The sequence below is a fragment of the Cricetulus griseus genome, assembly GCF_003668045.3.
Source record: "Cricetulus griseus strain 17A/GY chromosome 1 unlocalized genomic scaffold, alternate assembly CriGri-PICRH-1.0 chr1_1, whole genome shotgun sequence".
NCBI lineage: Eukaryota > Metazoa > Chordata > Mammalia > Rodentia > Cricetidae > Cricetulus > Cricetulus griseus.
In genome coordinates this window covers 83,006,185-83,019,134 of record NW_023276807.1, presented here as the reverse complement: position 1 = coordinate 83,019,134, position 12,950 = coordinate 83,006,185, and the positions used below count along the sequence as shown (strand labels likewise).

At 38.4% G+C, this 12,950-nt stretch overlaps 1 protein-coding gene across 3 annotated transcripts in view; it reads right to left on the bottom strand.

Annotated features, from left to right (window-relative positions):
• Nucleotides 1-11,931, bottom strand: part of Rel (REL proto-oncogene, NF-kB subunit) — a 34,976-nt gene extending 23,045 nt beyond the window's left edge. For 2 of the 3 annotated variants that reach the window (XM_027388002.2, XM_027388003.2), the window contains exons 1-2: nt 11,499-11,931; nt 773-915 (exon numbers count right to left, since the gene is read on the bottom strand). In XM_027388002.2, coding sequence (XP_027243803.1) covers nt 773-915; nt 11,499-11,520 — 165 coding nt within the window. In that variant the 5' untranslated portion in view covers nt 11,521-11,931. The remainder of the gene's footprint in view (nt 1-772; nt 916-11,498) is intronic. The other variant, XM_027388004.2, reaches the window with a different exon arrangement.
• Nucleotides 11,932-12,950: the final 1,019 nt, after the last annotated feature.

The window sequence follows — 12,950 nt, the reverse complement described above, 5'->3', positions numbered from 1 at the left end:
TCTTGGCCTCAATCTCACTGTCCTGACATCCACAGGTGCACTGAGGCACAAGAGTGCCTGCATTCACACACACACACCTTAGACACATACACATACCCCTTACACACACACACACACACACACACACACACCTTAAACACAGAGAAAAAAATGATAATTTAGATGACAATTGGAGATATGCAATAAAGGTAAGGAAAAGGGAGGGGGAAAGTTTTTCTTATTAATAGCCCTGAGACTAAAAGATTGCAGAAAAAAATTAGAGTTTCCAAATCCATGTTTAACATATAAAACAATTCCCCCTTACACTACATAGAGAATGCTTTTTCCTTACTATTAGCTTTGTTTACAAAAGGAATCAGATCCAAGACTCTCAGTGTACAATAAGCACCATGAATCACTGCAATTACATTAATACATGAACTATAGCAGGAAAGATTCCACATTTTTAGGATCTCCCTACACATCTAGTTATACAAAGTAAGTTAAAAGAAAAAAAAAACAGGGGGGTGGGGGCAAAAGACTGTGGAGGTAACTGTTAAGAAACTGAGCCTTCCATTAGGCAGTGGTGATGCACCCCTTTAATCCCAGCAAGTGAATCTCTTGAATTTGAGGCTGGTCTAGTCTACAGAGTGAGTTCTAGGACAGCCAGGACCACATAGAGAAACCCTGTCTCAAAACAAAACAAAACCAAAAAATAATCTGAGCCTTTAATGGACCTGCCATAGTGAAATATGAGCCACTAAAAATGAGACACTGGAGAAAGGTCTGTTACCTGGATAGACGGATATGTTCGATTGTTGTCTGTGCTGTGCTCCCCAGGAATGCTGCCTGCTGATCGCCCTTCACATTTGTATCTAAAACGCATTCCCCTCTGTCTTGGCTGTTCAATTATTTCTACATAGGGATTATATCCACCTGCAAATTTTAAAAGGGACAGGGCAATGAGATTAGAATAGCAATATAATGGATTTTAATGACGGGTTTTTTTTAAAAAAAAACAACAATACATCGAAGCAAAGTTCAAATGTAGTCATCAAAGACTAGATGAGGAAGATACCTTTTCCCTCATACAAACTGAACTCCTATGTAGTATTAGCACACAATTGATTAGTGCTTTATTGATTAATACCTATAGCTAACGACAGTATTAAGTTCTGAGATAACCACATGAGACCAATTAGAAGGGTTTTCTCCCAACATTTCCCAAGAAAGGTGAAGAAAATCATATCAGAAGTACTCCAAAACGGAGTAAAATGTACTTCACTGCTTTATTTTAAATTAGACTCTGAGTACATGATAAGACACTCATTAAGAATTAAAATGCACTTAAATCCTTGTATACACAAGTCTGGAATACCAAAGGATCTGTACACAATGTACTAAAACAAGTTCCAGAAGTGACTTTAGGCTCAACTAAATTTTCGCATCAGTTACATCTGAATCGCCTCAAAAATGTAACATATAATGTCAATAAAATAATTTACTTTCCATAACAAATGTAATTCAAAATATGCACCCTCAGGATAAAATACTGATACATACAACTATCAAGTAAGTGTGTTGAGTGGAAGAAGCTAATATAAAATAAACACATACTATAAGATCCACTTATATGAAACTCTAGAATACATAAGCCAATCTATAAATAAGGAGATTACTGTTTGTTTAAAGCCAGTAGATGAGAAAGTTTGGAGGATGGTGGACATGTTTACTTTTATTGTGTTAAGGTGTATATATGTATATTTGTGTGTATACACACATGTATATGTTATGCATATACATACACAAACACATTTATTTATTTATTTATTTATCTATCTATTTATTTATTTCCAGGTGTGGTAGGACAGGACTTCAATACTAGCTGTCTCAAAAGCAAAGATAAGGTGATGTCTGTGAGTTCAAGACCAGCCTGATCTACACAGTGAGTTTCAGGCCAGTCAGGGTGGACAAAAAGATCCAGTGACTACCCCCAAAGTCCATATTTGGGGTCCTAATATGAAGTTCAGGTTTAAATAGTGAATAAGAGTTATGGATAACAATAATCAGTCTTGGTCATAAATAAATATTGTTCTAAAAACTAAAAATCAAAAAAGTTTATATATAATTATTACTTTACAATTAATTAATTGTATCAATAAAGCTTTAAAAAACATATGCATTTTCATCCTTTTTTTATTAGCCAAGAAATGGAAATAAAAGTTCAAAACTGACAACTGTGTGTACAAGTTAGGGTAGGTAGCTACATATTTTTATTTGAAGAGTATAAATTCCCCAAATCACAAATCCATTTCACTAAGGCTTGTCCTATTAGAATGCAAACAATATTGAGAAATGGCGAAAGAATGGATCTTTTAAATACAGTATGGGACAAAGCTATACCACCCAGTTATTCCCATCCTCTTTTCCTTCTAGAATTTACTATGTAGATCCAACTGACCATGAACTTGCGGGAGGCTGCTTCAGTCTCCTAAATGCTATTCTCAAAACAAAACAAGATTCAGAAAGATTCTGGCAAGACCCCAATTAATTATATCTTATTATTAATATACTCTGTGAAATGTGTGTTAAATTCTTACCAAGTGTCCCACAGACAAGAGGTAGTCAATAAATGGTACTACTATTACTTCAGATGCTGTCTAAAGACAGAGACATTACTATCACACCATCATTATCACAACTGCTACTGTAAAGGGCCTTATATTCAACAGTGAGGCAAACATCACAATTACTAGTATACAAGAAGGGGAAGAGTACTAACAAAATTCTGAAGAAAATTATAATAAGAACAAAAGAGGAATCTAACAGTTTAAGAGGGGAAAAATGTAACAAAACAAGAGTGAAAAGACATTCTAGAAAAAGGGAAGTAATTGTCTATACAAGTTGCATTAATCACCAATGGAAGTGGAGTACAATTCTACTCTTAGAAGAGAACTGAAAGTCCAAACACATTCAGTAATATGGATTTCATTCTGTATGTGGCAAGGAATCAATACTTTTATTTAGGGAAATCACAAGATCAGATTAGTAGTCTAGAATAAGAATTCTGATGGTAGTAGATAAACAGAAGAAAAGAGAGAAAATAATCAATTTAAAAATTACTTACATATATACATATGATTTTCTCCTATAAATACATACATGTAAGAGATTAGCAACAATAAAATAGAGCAATTGTGACAAACTACTTTGATGAGTTATTTAAAGGTTTTATATATTTATTGAATTTTCTTTTTAATATTTTATACTATAGTTAATAACTAATAAATGAACTAAAGGAAGTGAATCCATAGATAGTATACAGTACTGTCATATGAGTAACAATGTGGGTATGTCTGAAACATGGCTATTATAAGAATAAAAGATTATTAAAAAAAAAACAAAACTGATAGTAGTTTGGTACCTAAACATCAAAGACAAATTAATCACTGGTGGCTGGGGGTTGAGGAGACAGCTCAGTCAGAAAAGTGCTTGCCATTTAAGGACAAGATCCTGAATTCACCCACATAAAAAGTCAGGCATGGTGGTAGCATGCACGTGTAAACCCAGCTTGGGGTAGGAGGAGAGAGGAGGAAGCTTGGTGTTCATTGGCTAGCCAGACTAGCCTAATGGTTGAGTATTAGGAACCAGTGAATACCTGTCTCAAAAACACAAGGTGACAACTCCTGGAGAACCAAAGTTAATTAACACCCAGTGCTGTGGAACAATCTTCGTACATTGTAATATGTGTTATTTTCATTGGCTAATAAAGACCTGACTGGCCTATAGCTTGGCAGGAAGAGATTGGGTGGGAGAACCAGACTAGGAGGACACTGGAAAGAAGGGTGGAGTCTCAGTAGTAACCAGCCAGACACTGAGGAAGCAAGACATGTACAAAATGAGGTAACAAATCATGAGCCACTTGGTAAAACTTAGATAAGAAATATGAGTCACTATAAGTTGTAAGAGCTAATCAGTAATGGGCCTGAGCTATTGGCCAAGCATTTATAATTTATATTAAGTCTCCATGTCAGTTATTTGGGAACAGGTGGGTGGGAAAGGAAAGTCTACCTACAACCCAAGGTTAATCTCTGGTACACACATGCATACTTGAACATATACACACAACTATGCATGGAAACATGAGTGCATGCACACACACACACACACACACACACACACACACACACAATCACTTGTGGCTATATGGTTTCTACTTTGAGTTACTCATAAATTATTGCTACCTTTAAATTTATTCATTTAATTCAGATCTCTTGTTCTAAATTTATCACTTATTTGCTTATTCAATTATAGAAAGCAGGCTCAAGGACCTGGGTTCAATCCCAGTACTACTGAAAACAAAAGAACCCAAACAAACAAACAAACAAAAATCCCAATGGGGGGTGGGGAGAGATGAAAGGGGATGGGGATGGGAATGGGGATGACTTGATTTTAATTCAACCAAGTTCATAATAATTACTAAAAAGATGAGCAAATGAATATTTCACAATTTATAAATCATTGTATATGTAAACTTTACATCTCAATTTTAAATATGCCAGGTAGGGTTTCTCTGTGTAACAGCCCTGGATGCCCTGGAACTCACTCTGTAGACCAGGCTGGCCTTGAATTCACAGAGATCTGCCTGCCTCTGCCTCCCTAGTGCTGGGATTAAAGGCTGTGGGATACTACTGCTCAGCTATATCTTATGTTCTTGTAAGACTATTTAGGAGAACATACATTTCTTTTCAATTCTGTTAAAGTCAACATGACTTTTTTTCAGTGGCATCTTAAGGAATTTATGTGGTTGAACTAAAAGGTCAAATAAATCCCAGCCCACTACTTTTTAAAAGGTGTTTTGGTAGAAATTGATATAAAATTAATATATAGTTAATTTTAGTTCATTAATAGTAGCTAACTTTTTTGAAGAAGTATAAAAAACATGGTAGGTACATTCAAAGCAAGTTACACATTTCTTTAAAATAGTAAGTATATCTATGAAATTATGAATTACAAAGGAATGTAATATTAGTTGTTGAAAAGATTATTTTAAAATATCTTAAAGTAGTAAGAATTATTTAAATATTGTCATGCATTTATATTTATTTTTCCTTTTGTACAAACTTCGTTGAGCTGGTTGGTGGTGGTGCACTCCTTTAATCCAGCACAGAGGAAAGTGGTTCTCTGAGTTCGAGGCCAGTCAGATCTACAGAGTTGAATTCCATGACAGCCAGGGATACACAGAGAAACCCTGTCTCAAAAAGCCAAATTAAAAAAAAAAGAAAGAAAGAAATTCTTCATTGATAACAAGCCTCACTAAAAACCAAGTTTCAGAATTTATAATCTGACTTATATACATTCCCCCAATTGGAAATAACTTTCCTCATGTGGTGACCCCCAACCATAACACTATTTTTGTCGATACTTCATAACTGTAATTTTGCTACAATTATGAATCATAATGTAAATATCTGATATGCAGGGCATCTGATATGCGGCCCCACAGGATGAGAAACAATTCTATAAACTAATAATCATATATTTTTGTTTACAGAATTATTCCAAAGAACATTAGTTTAAGAAAATTAACTATCGTGTTCTTTATTTTTTGAGACAGGATTTTATTTTAGGGCTGGCCTCTAAGTTGTTCTGTAGCCTAGGCTGGCCTTGAACAAGTGTTGAAATTACAGTTTCCACTATCAAAGAGCTTTGTACAGTGCTGGGGATCAAATCCAGGACTTTCAAATACTGGGCAGCTACTCTACCAACTGAGCTACATCATCCTTTTTTTGAAACAGGATCCCAAGTAACTTAGGCTGACCTCAAACTCAATCCGTAGTTTAATGCTTTCCTTGAACTTCTGATCTTCTAGACTCTCTACCTTCCAAGTACCAGGGTTACAGATTTCTGCCACTACACCCAGCTTTGTTATTGAAATAATGCTACATGTTTTACTTCTTCAAGTTACTGAATCACAGAAATTGTATTACTTATTAATGCCTTAAGTTAACATCTGTTGAGAGATTAAAATCCCAAAGCTCTTTTGTGTCAGTTATTCAAAAATTAAAGTACTGTATAAATGATTTATCAGTTCCTCCTTATTAGATTCCTCTATAACTGAAAAAAATATTGCTTTGTAGGCACTAGAACTACACCTTCATGCTTTCTCATATATGTTCATATCTTAACTGTATCTATGACTTTTAAAATCCTCCTTGCTATGAAACTGTCTGTATTATATATCAGTACAATGAGCCAATCATATCCTTCCCTGGTACTGTTTTGCAATGCCATTCCTCCTGAAGATGAAAGATGCAAAAATGTAGTCCTCAATGAAGGGAAGAAGAGAAAATTATACATCAGGGAACCTTAGGGAAAATAAATACTCTTAACCAAGATTACCGAAAGTCACTACAGTTCTTAAAAGCATAGAAATGTTTTCAAAATTGTTTCTAAACAATTTAATTTTTTTTAACCAGGGCAGTGTAAAGTAAGGACTGAACCCTATATCATGAATTGCATTGTAAATGCTAATACTGACTAGAATAACCTTTGAATTACAGCTAAAATGCTTGCAAAGTTTTCATGTGCACTTAGGCAAAAAGGAATGCTCTTTGAAAACATTGAGTCTATTTACTCTCTTTTTACTATTTACTAATTTTTACTATTTACATTTCCTTTTACTATTTACTAATTAATATTTACTATTTACTTGTGTATTAATTTCTATTTACTAATTCAAGTATGAGATTTTAAAATTAAAAAGAAATTACACCGAAATGTTAGAAATAGATCAATTGTCCAAATTATATATATAATAGGCATATCTACTAAAATGTTATTGCTAGAATTAGAAGTTAGAATTAAGTGCACATATACTAATTAAAACATACATAGGTATTTCTCACTGGTCCTCTTAACTTTAAACTTCATAAGGAAAACTGGTATTATTATCTCATTTTAGAGACAATAAAACTAAACTTGAAAATAATATGAAATTTTGAGAAAAAGATTATTATTATTCTATTCCTTTTTGTTTATCTTTTGAGACAGTCTCACTGGCCAGGGACTTGCTTAATAGACCAGACTGGCCTTGAATTCAGAGCTCTGCCTGCCTCTGCCTCCCAAGTGCTGGGATTAAAGGAATGCAGCACTATGCCTTGTCACACACACACATATGCACACTAATCATTTTTGATAATATATTAGTGAAGAAGTCATAATCCAAGAAGCTAACAAATCTGACTACCAAATGGATGTCTTCTGGGTCTATGACCACAGATGAGATATGAAAAGAATGATAAAGAGTAACATTGTTCCATGAGATCTTTTTGTTGAAAGAACAAAAGTCATAGGAGTCATTAAATTGAAGAGATATAATTACAACCAAGGTTTTGAATAAAATCAATTACTTTACTTATATAACAAGAAAAAAGCAGTTAAGCATAAAATCACAACAACAGATATGGCTATAACCTATAATCTAAAATCAATACAGCTACCTGAAGAACACAAGGCAAATATTTAGATTAAAAGTAGTCCCTGGAATAAAATTTGTCCTGGGGCTGTACTTCAGAAACCACCTAGGTAGCTTTTCCAAACAGTAAGTTATACCCTAACCTCACAGACATCTGAAGAGAAACATAGCTCTTCAAGAATAAAGCCCAGACAGATTTCTGAAAAAGCCTTCCAACTTAGTCTAAATACTCTGAAGACCAAGTTCTCTAAAACACAAGAAAGTAAAAATAACAATGAAGTTATTCAGGAAAGCAACTCAAAGTTCAGATCCAAGTACAAACGAGATTATGGATAAGGCAGGTAAAACAATCAGGGCTAGTTGTCATTCCTTTTTCTATTCTACTCACAAAAAAGAAAGGGGGGAGAGAGAAGGAACGAAGGAAGGAAGGAAGGAAGGAAGGAGGGAAGGAAGGAAGAAAGGAAGGAAGGAGAAAAAGGAAAGCGTATTCAAGTGCAATGTAGAAAACATTCTAAAACTAGATTTTGACTGCTTTCTTCAACAAAGTATTATTTTGAACTACTATCACTCCTTTATTATTTACAATACAGCACACAAATGATGGTTATACTAACTAGAGTTGAGAACAGCCAATCAGAGTGCCTCTGTCTTATAGAAATCCTATGTAACAGACTTTGCCTGGGACCCAAAGGAGCAAACGGCTAATAATCATACATTCCCAAATATCATCTCTATTCATTCTGGGAAAAAGTAATTAAGAGTTATCCTTTTTCTGGTCACTCACACCTGAAATTCTAGCACTCAGGAGGCTGAGGCAGGAGAATCAGGAGTTTAAGGTCATCATAGCTATATAGCTATCCTGGGTTACATGAGACCCTAACAGAAAAAAAACAAAACAAAACAAAACAAAACAACAACATCACACACACACAAACATATAAATATATATTAGAAATTTAATATATCCTGCTGACTTTCAAGCAAGAGGCATTCAACTGATGTATATATATACCCCAAGGCAAATCAAAGGGAAGGAAACACTTTGCAGTAAGATTTCACTGCTGTGGGTACAGGAAAAAAACCTAAGGTTTTTACCTGCTAGAATGAGGAAGTAACGTTTAAAGTCTTTCCTAGAATAAAAAATACATGGAAGCATCAAATCATCTCTATTAGGATTTCAGACTTAAAAATACAAGAGATTCAGTTAAATACAAATTTCACATGAACAATTACTTTTGGATAAATGTATTCTCATTTGCAATATTCAGATCATGTGCTCATAAACACAATTATGCAGAGAACACAGATGGAAGAAAATTGAGACAAAAATATTCTGAGTCCCTTAAATTGTTTTTTGAGAAAAACACCACACATACTCTGTGTTCCTAATTATGATTTTGCCATTCATTTTCTTCACTAATTCTCTTTATTATGCATTACTAATTTTGATAACACTTTTATCGATTTTCATATGTTTCGTTTCTGAAATATTTGTGAGCAGTCTTACTTTAAAAAAAAAGGAAGTCATTTGTTTTGGCTAACCACTCCTAACTTCCAGCTCTATTATTAAAGTGTAAGCAGTCTCTCAGTTGCATTCACTTTTATTAGAGAAAAAAAGGTTACCTTGAAATTCACATACAGAAAGTTGGTGACTAGTACCATCTACAAAAATAATTTCTTTCTGTACTTCCTGTTCTGTGATACAGATGAATAATACTACAGAAAAAAATGTGACTAAAGACATACTTTCTAAAATTTAAAGCACATTTCACCAAAGACATAAGTATCAATCATTAGTAGTTACAATATGTGCCACACAAGGTATCTGTGCCCCCCCATTTTGTTCTTTTTAAGAAATAATGAGAAGCTTTAAATATGGGCATAAAGCAAGTAAGAGTAAATAGGATTTGCCTACTACAATTAATCATATTGAAAGGCTAGAATCAAAACACAGTATTTTTATAGGGGCAATGAAAAGCAGCTTAATGGCTAGATAAGAAGTAATAATTTGCTAATTTACCTGAACAATAATTAGAATCATCATGTAAAATCCTGTTTACTTGTGGCATTTATATGATTCTGCTTATGCAATTGTGATCTATGATACTTTTACATTATAGGCACCACCTATTCAATTATACATACCTATTTACATATGACATCCAGAGAGAAATGAACAAATGGTCTTAAATGTTTGATAAGCAATAAGAATACTTTTCAAGGTTTCAATACCATATTACAAAAATAATCTAAATTAGTGATAAATTGAGCAAATTTTGTTGTTCTTAACTTACTATTCCAAATGGAATGGGGATTTTATATGTATTTCACAATTTTTTCTCTATATGGTCTTTATAACTGATAATGTACCCAGACTCCTTTAAACTACATTTTGCCTAGAGGTTTCAATTAACCAAATTACAATTAAAATGACACGATGTATTTTAAATAGTCTAATTAGGGCAGCCCTTGATTAAGAAAAAAGCAAGAAGATAACGACACTACAACTTACAGATTTCTTTTCTTTTTTTTTCCCTGACAGTACTGAGAATCCAACCCAGGGCTTCACAGAAGCTGAGTAAACTCACTCTCAAGAGCTACAACCCCAACACAGCTTTGAAATTCTTGCCATTCTTTAAAAATTCCCCCGGTTTAATTTTGGGAAACATTTGTATAACAGCACAAAATATGTGTCATTAGACAAATTTCAATTGTATGACACTTCAAAATCATGGCTGTCTTACAGTACTTTACGTAATAAATGATTTTTCTCTTGAAAAAGTTCAAGTATTACATTCATGTACTACATTAAAATCCTGTTAAGTAGATGAGGGCAGAGCTGTCTTATTTAACAAAGCCTGCCACTTTACAACTTTCATGCAACATCTTTTCTGGTTACAGTGAGTTAATGAAATATTTGGAGCCTTCTTTCTGTTTTTAATCTGAGCATGAGTTACATTTACGAATTTACAAGATTACCTGAAAGTCTGGGTTCATTTAAATGGGTAAAGAGAAAGTTGAAATATTTTAAACTACATTTGTTTTCTCATGAAAACCACAGACAAACTGAAATCAAGTGTCATGTGAAACACCCCAGTTTCCTTTACGGCCTACAGTAGGAGTTATGGCATTGTTCAACTCTTAAAAGAGTTCATTAAGCTTTCTACTTCCTCTTCTCTGCTAGACGTCGGCTGCCTTCTCCTCAGAGACCCTGAAGGGTCACTGGGAAGATCAGGGGTCAGCATCCCGCTAGACTGAAAGTGTGGCTTCAGTTCCCAAGACCAGGAAAGCGCCCACCACCACCTGGGGCTGCTGGATGAACTCGCCTAATATGACTGCCCTGCTGTACAGAAAGCGAGCAAGTAAACTGTTTTCTTATAAAGGTGGCCCCCTAAAGAAACATTTACACTAAGTGATCACACTTTTCATCCCCACTAGTTATTTTATTTTCCCCACTAGTTATTTTAAAGCACAATCGACAACTCGTCTCGCCCTCTTGCTAACAAAATGTTCCAGCAGGTTGGGAGCAGAGGGGTCGACGTCTCTGAGAGGCAAACTAGACAAGGAATCCCTTCAGCTCTGAGGGAGGGAAAAAGCTAGTGTTTTCACTTGGAACGAGTTAAAACGCCACCGAGGACACTTACAGCCGCGCCACATTCTGTACAACTGTCAGCCCAAGAGCGATTAGCTCCTGGCACGATAGGATTTAAAAAAGAAAGCTCGCCCGAGGTCCTGAGGTTCCTCTTTTTGTTCAAAGATGTAAACTGGCGTCTCAAGGCCGGTCTTTAAATGCCAGGCTCGTCTGCCTCCTTTATCGAGCTCACGCGCCCCCCTCCCCATCCTAAAACCACGCCGGTGGGAATTTCGAAGGTTCTGGCTATTACAACAAGGAGATCAGATTACAGTGCGCCGCTTTGATTTCGCACGCAAACCCCGAAGCAGGTAACTTTTTAAATGGCTGACAGTTTGCCAGAGGAGACGACTTGAAAGGCAGAATGTCCCAACCCCAAACCGAGCCTTCCCGGGACTCGCAGATGCTCACCTCGGTACTCACCCGAGGCCATGGCTCGGCTCTGCGCGCCGCCCGCCGCGGCTTCCAGCGTCCGGCCGGAGGCTGCAAGCCAGTCAGCCAGCGGGTCAGCCACTCAGCCAGCCGGTCAGTCAGCCAGTCAGTCAGTCAATCAACCAGCCAGTCGGTCAGTTAGCCAGCCGCCAGCCCGCCAACCAGCAAGTCAGCCAATGAGCCAGCCAGCCGGCTAGTCAGTCAGTCAGGAGGCCGAGCAGCCTCTGCAGCCCGACCCCAGTCCTCTGCCCACCCCCGGGCCTCCTCTTCTTTCCCGGGCCCCGGTGGGTTTGCGGCTCACACCTTCCCACCCCTGAATCTTCACGCTCGGGTCACTAGTGTCCTGGTGTCGCCCTGCCAGGATGCCGCGGCAGGGGCAGGGGGCGGGGCGCACCGCCTGGCGGAACGGGGATTTCCCGCTGCTTGCGTCACTCGCGCCACCGCCTACCCGGGGCGGGGGGCGGGGCCAGGGCGGGGGCGCGCGCTCCGCTCCCCTCCAGAGCCACGGCGAGAGGCGCGCTCGCGCGAGGAGCTCCCGGGGTGGGGAGTGGGGGGGGGCGGCGGGCGCGGTGACGGCTCCGCGCGCGCGCGTGAGAAGCCGCGGGCCCCAGAGAAATCCCCCTCCTCCGGTGGCCTTCAGAACGCGGCTTGAAGCCAGGGGACGAGGGGCGTGTCCGTGACGTCGCTCGGCCGGAGGCGGGTCCTCGGCCGCCCGAGGCCCGCCCGGGGTTTTCGGAGCGGTGGTTCCCCCTCTTCCCTATTTCGCACATGCAAATCTCCGCCCCCGCGCCGCAGCGCGGCCGCCCGCCGCGCCCGCCGGCCCGCCGGCCGCCGCCGGAGCCCTCGGAGGAAGTGCGGAAGCGCCGGCGCCCGCGTTCGGCTGCAAGGCGTGAATTTGCATACGGGGACCCCCGCAGTCTGATTTTCGCTCTGTATCGACATTACGTCTTTTACGTACCAAGCGTTCTCAGCCCCGAGGGGCTGCGCGGCGAGGCCCCCGCCCCAGTCCGTGTACGTGAACAGGACGTCCAGAGATTTGACCGAGATACCCACCAGCTAAGGCCGGGCCCGAACTTGTACTCGTAGACAGGTCTGGTTTGCCTCTTAGGTACCCGGTCTCTTGGTAAATCATCTTCATTGTATACACGAGTTGACTGAGGTTTGGAGAAGTAGCTCGTAGGTAGGTACTTAAGAGCGCACGATTTAAGATTACCCAGCCCAGTTTAAAGCACTCCCAGCACTCGAGGGGCTGAGGCAGGTGGATTGTCTCAACAACAAAAATAACCCAGGGTTATCTGGCTCCACCTCTTGCGCTCTCCAGTCACTTACTGACTAAAACAAGTATGAAAGGGAAATTAAAAAAAAAAAAAAATGGCATCCTGAATGCTGACAAAATGGCTTAGGGAGTAACTGCGCTTGCCACCAAGCCTG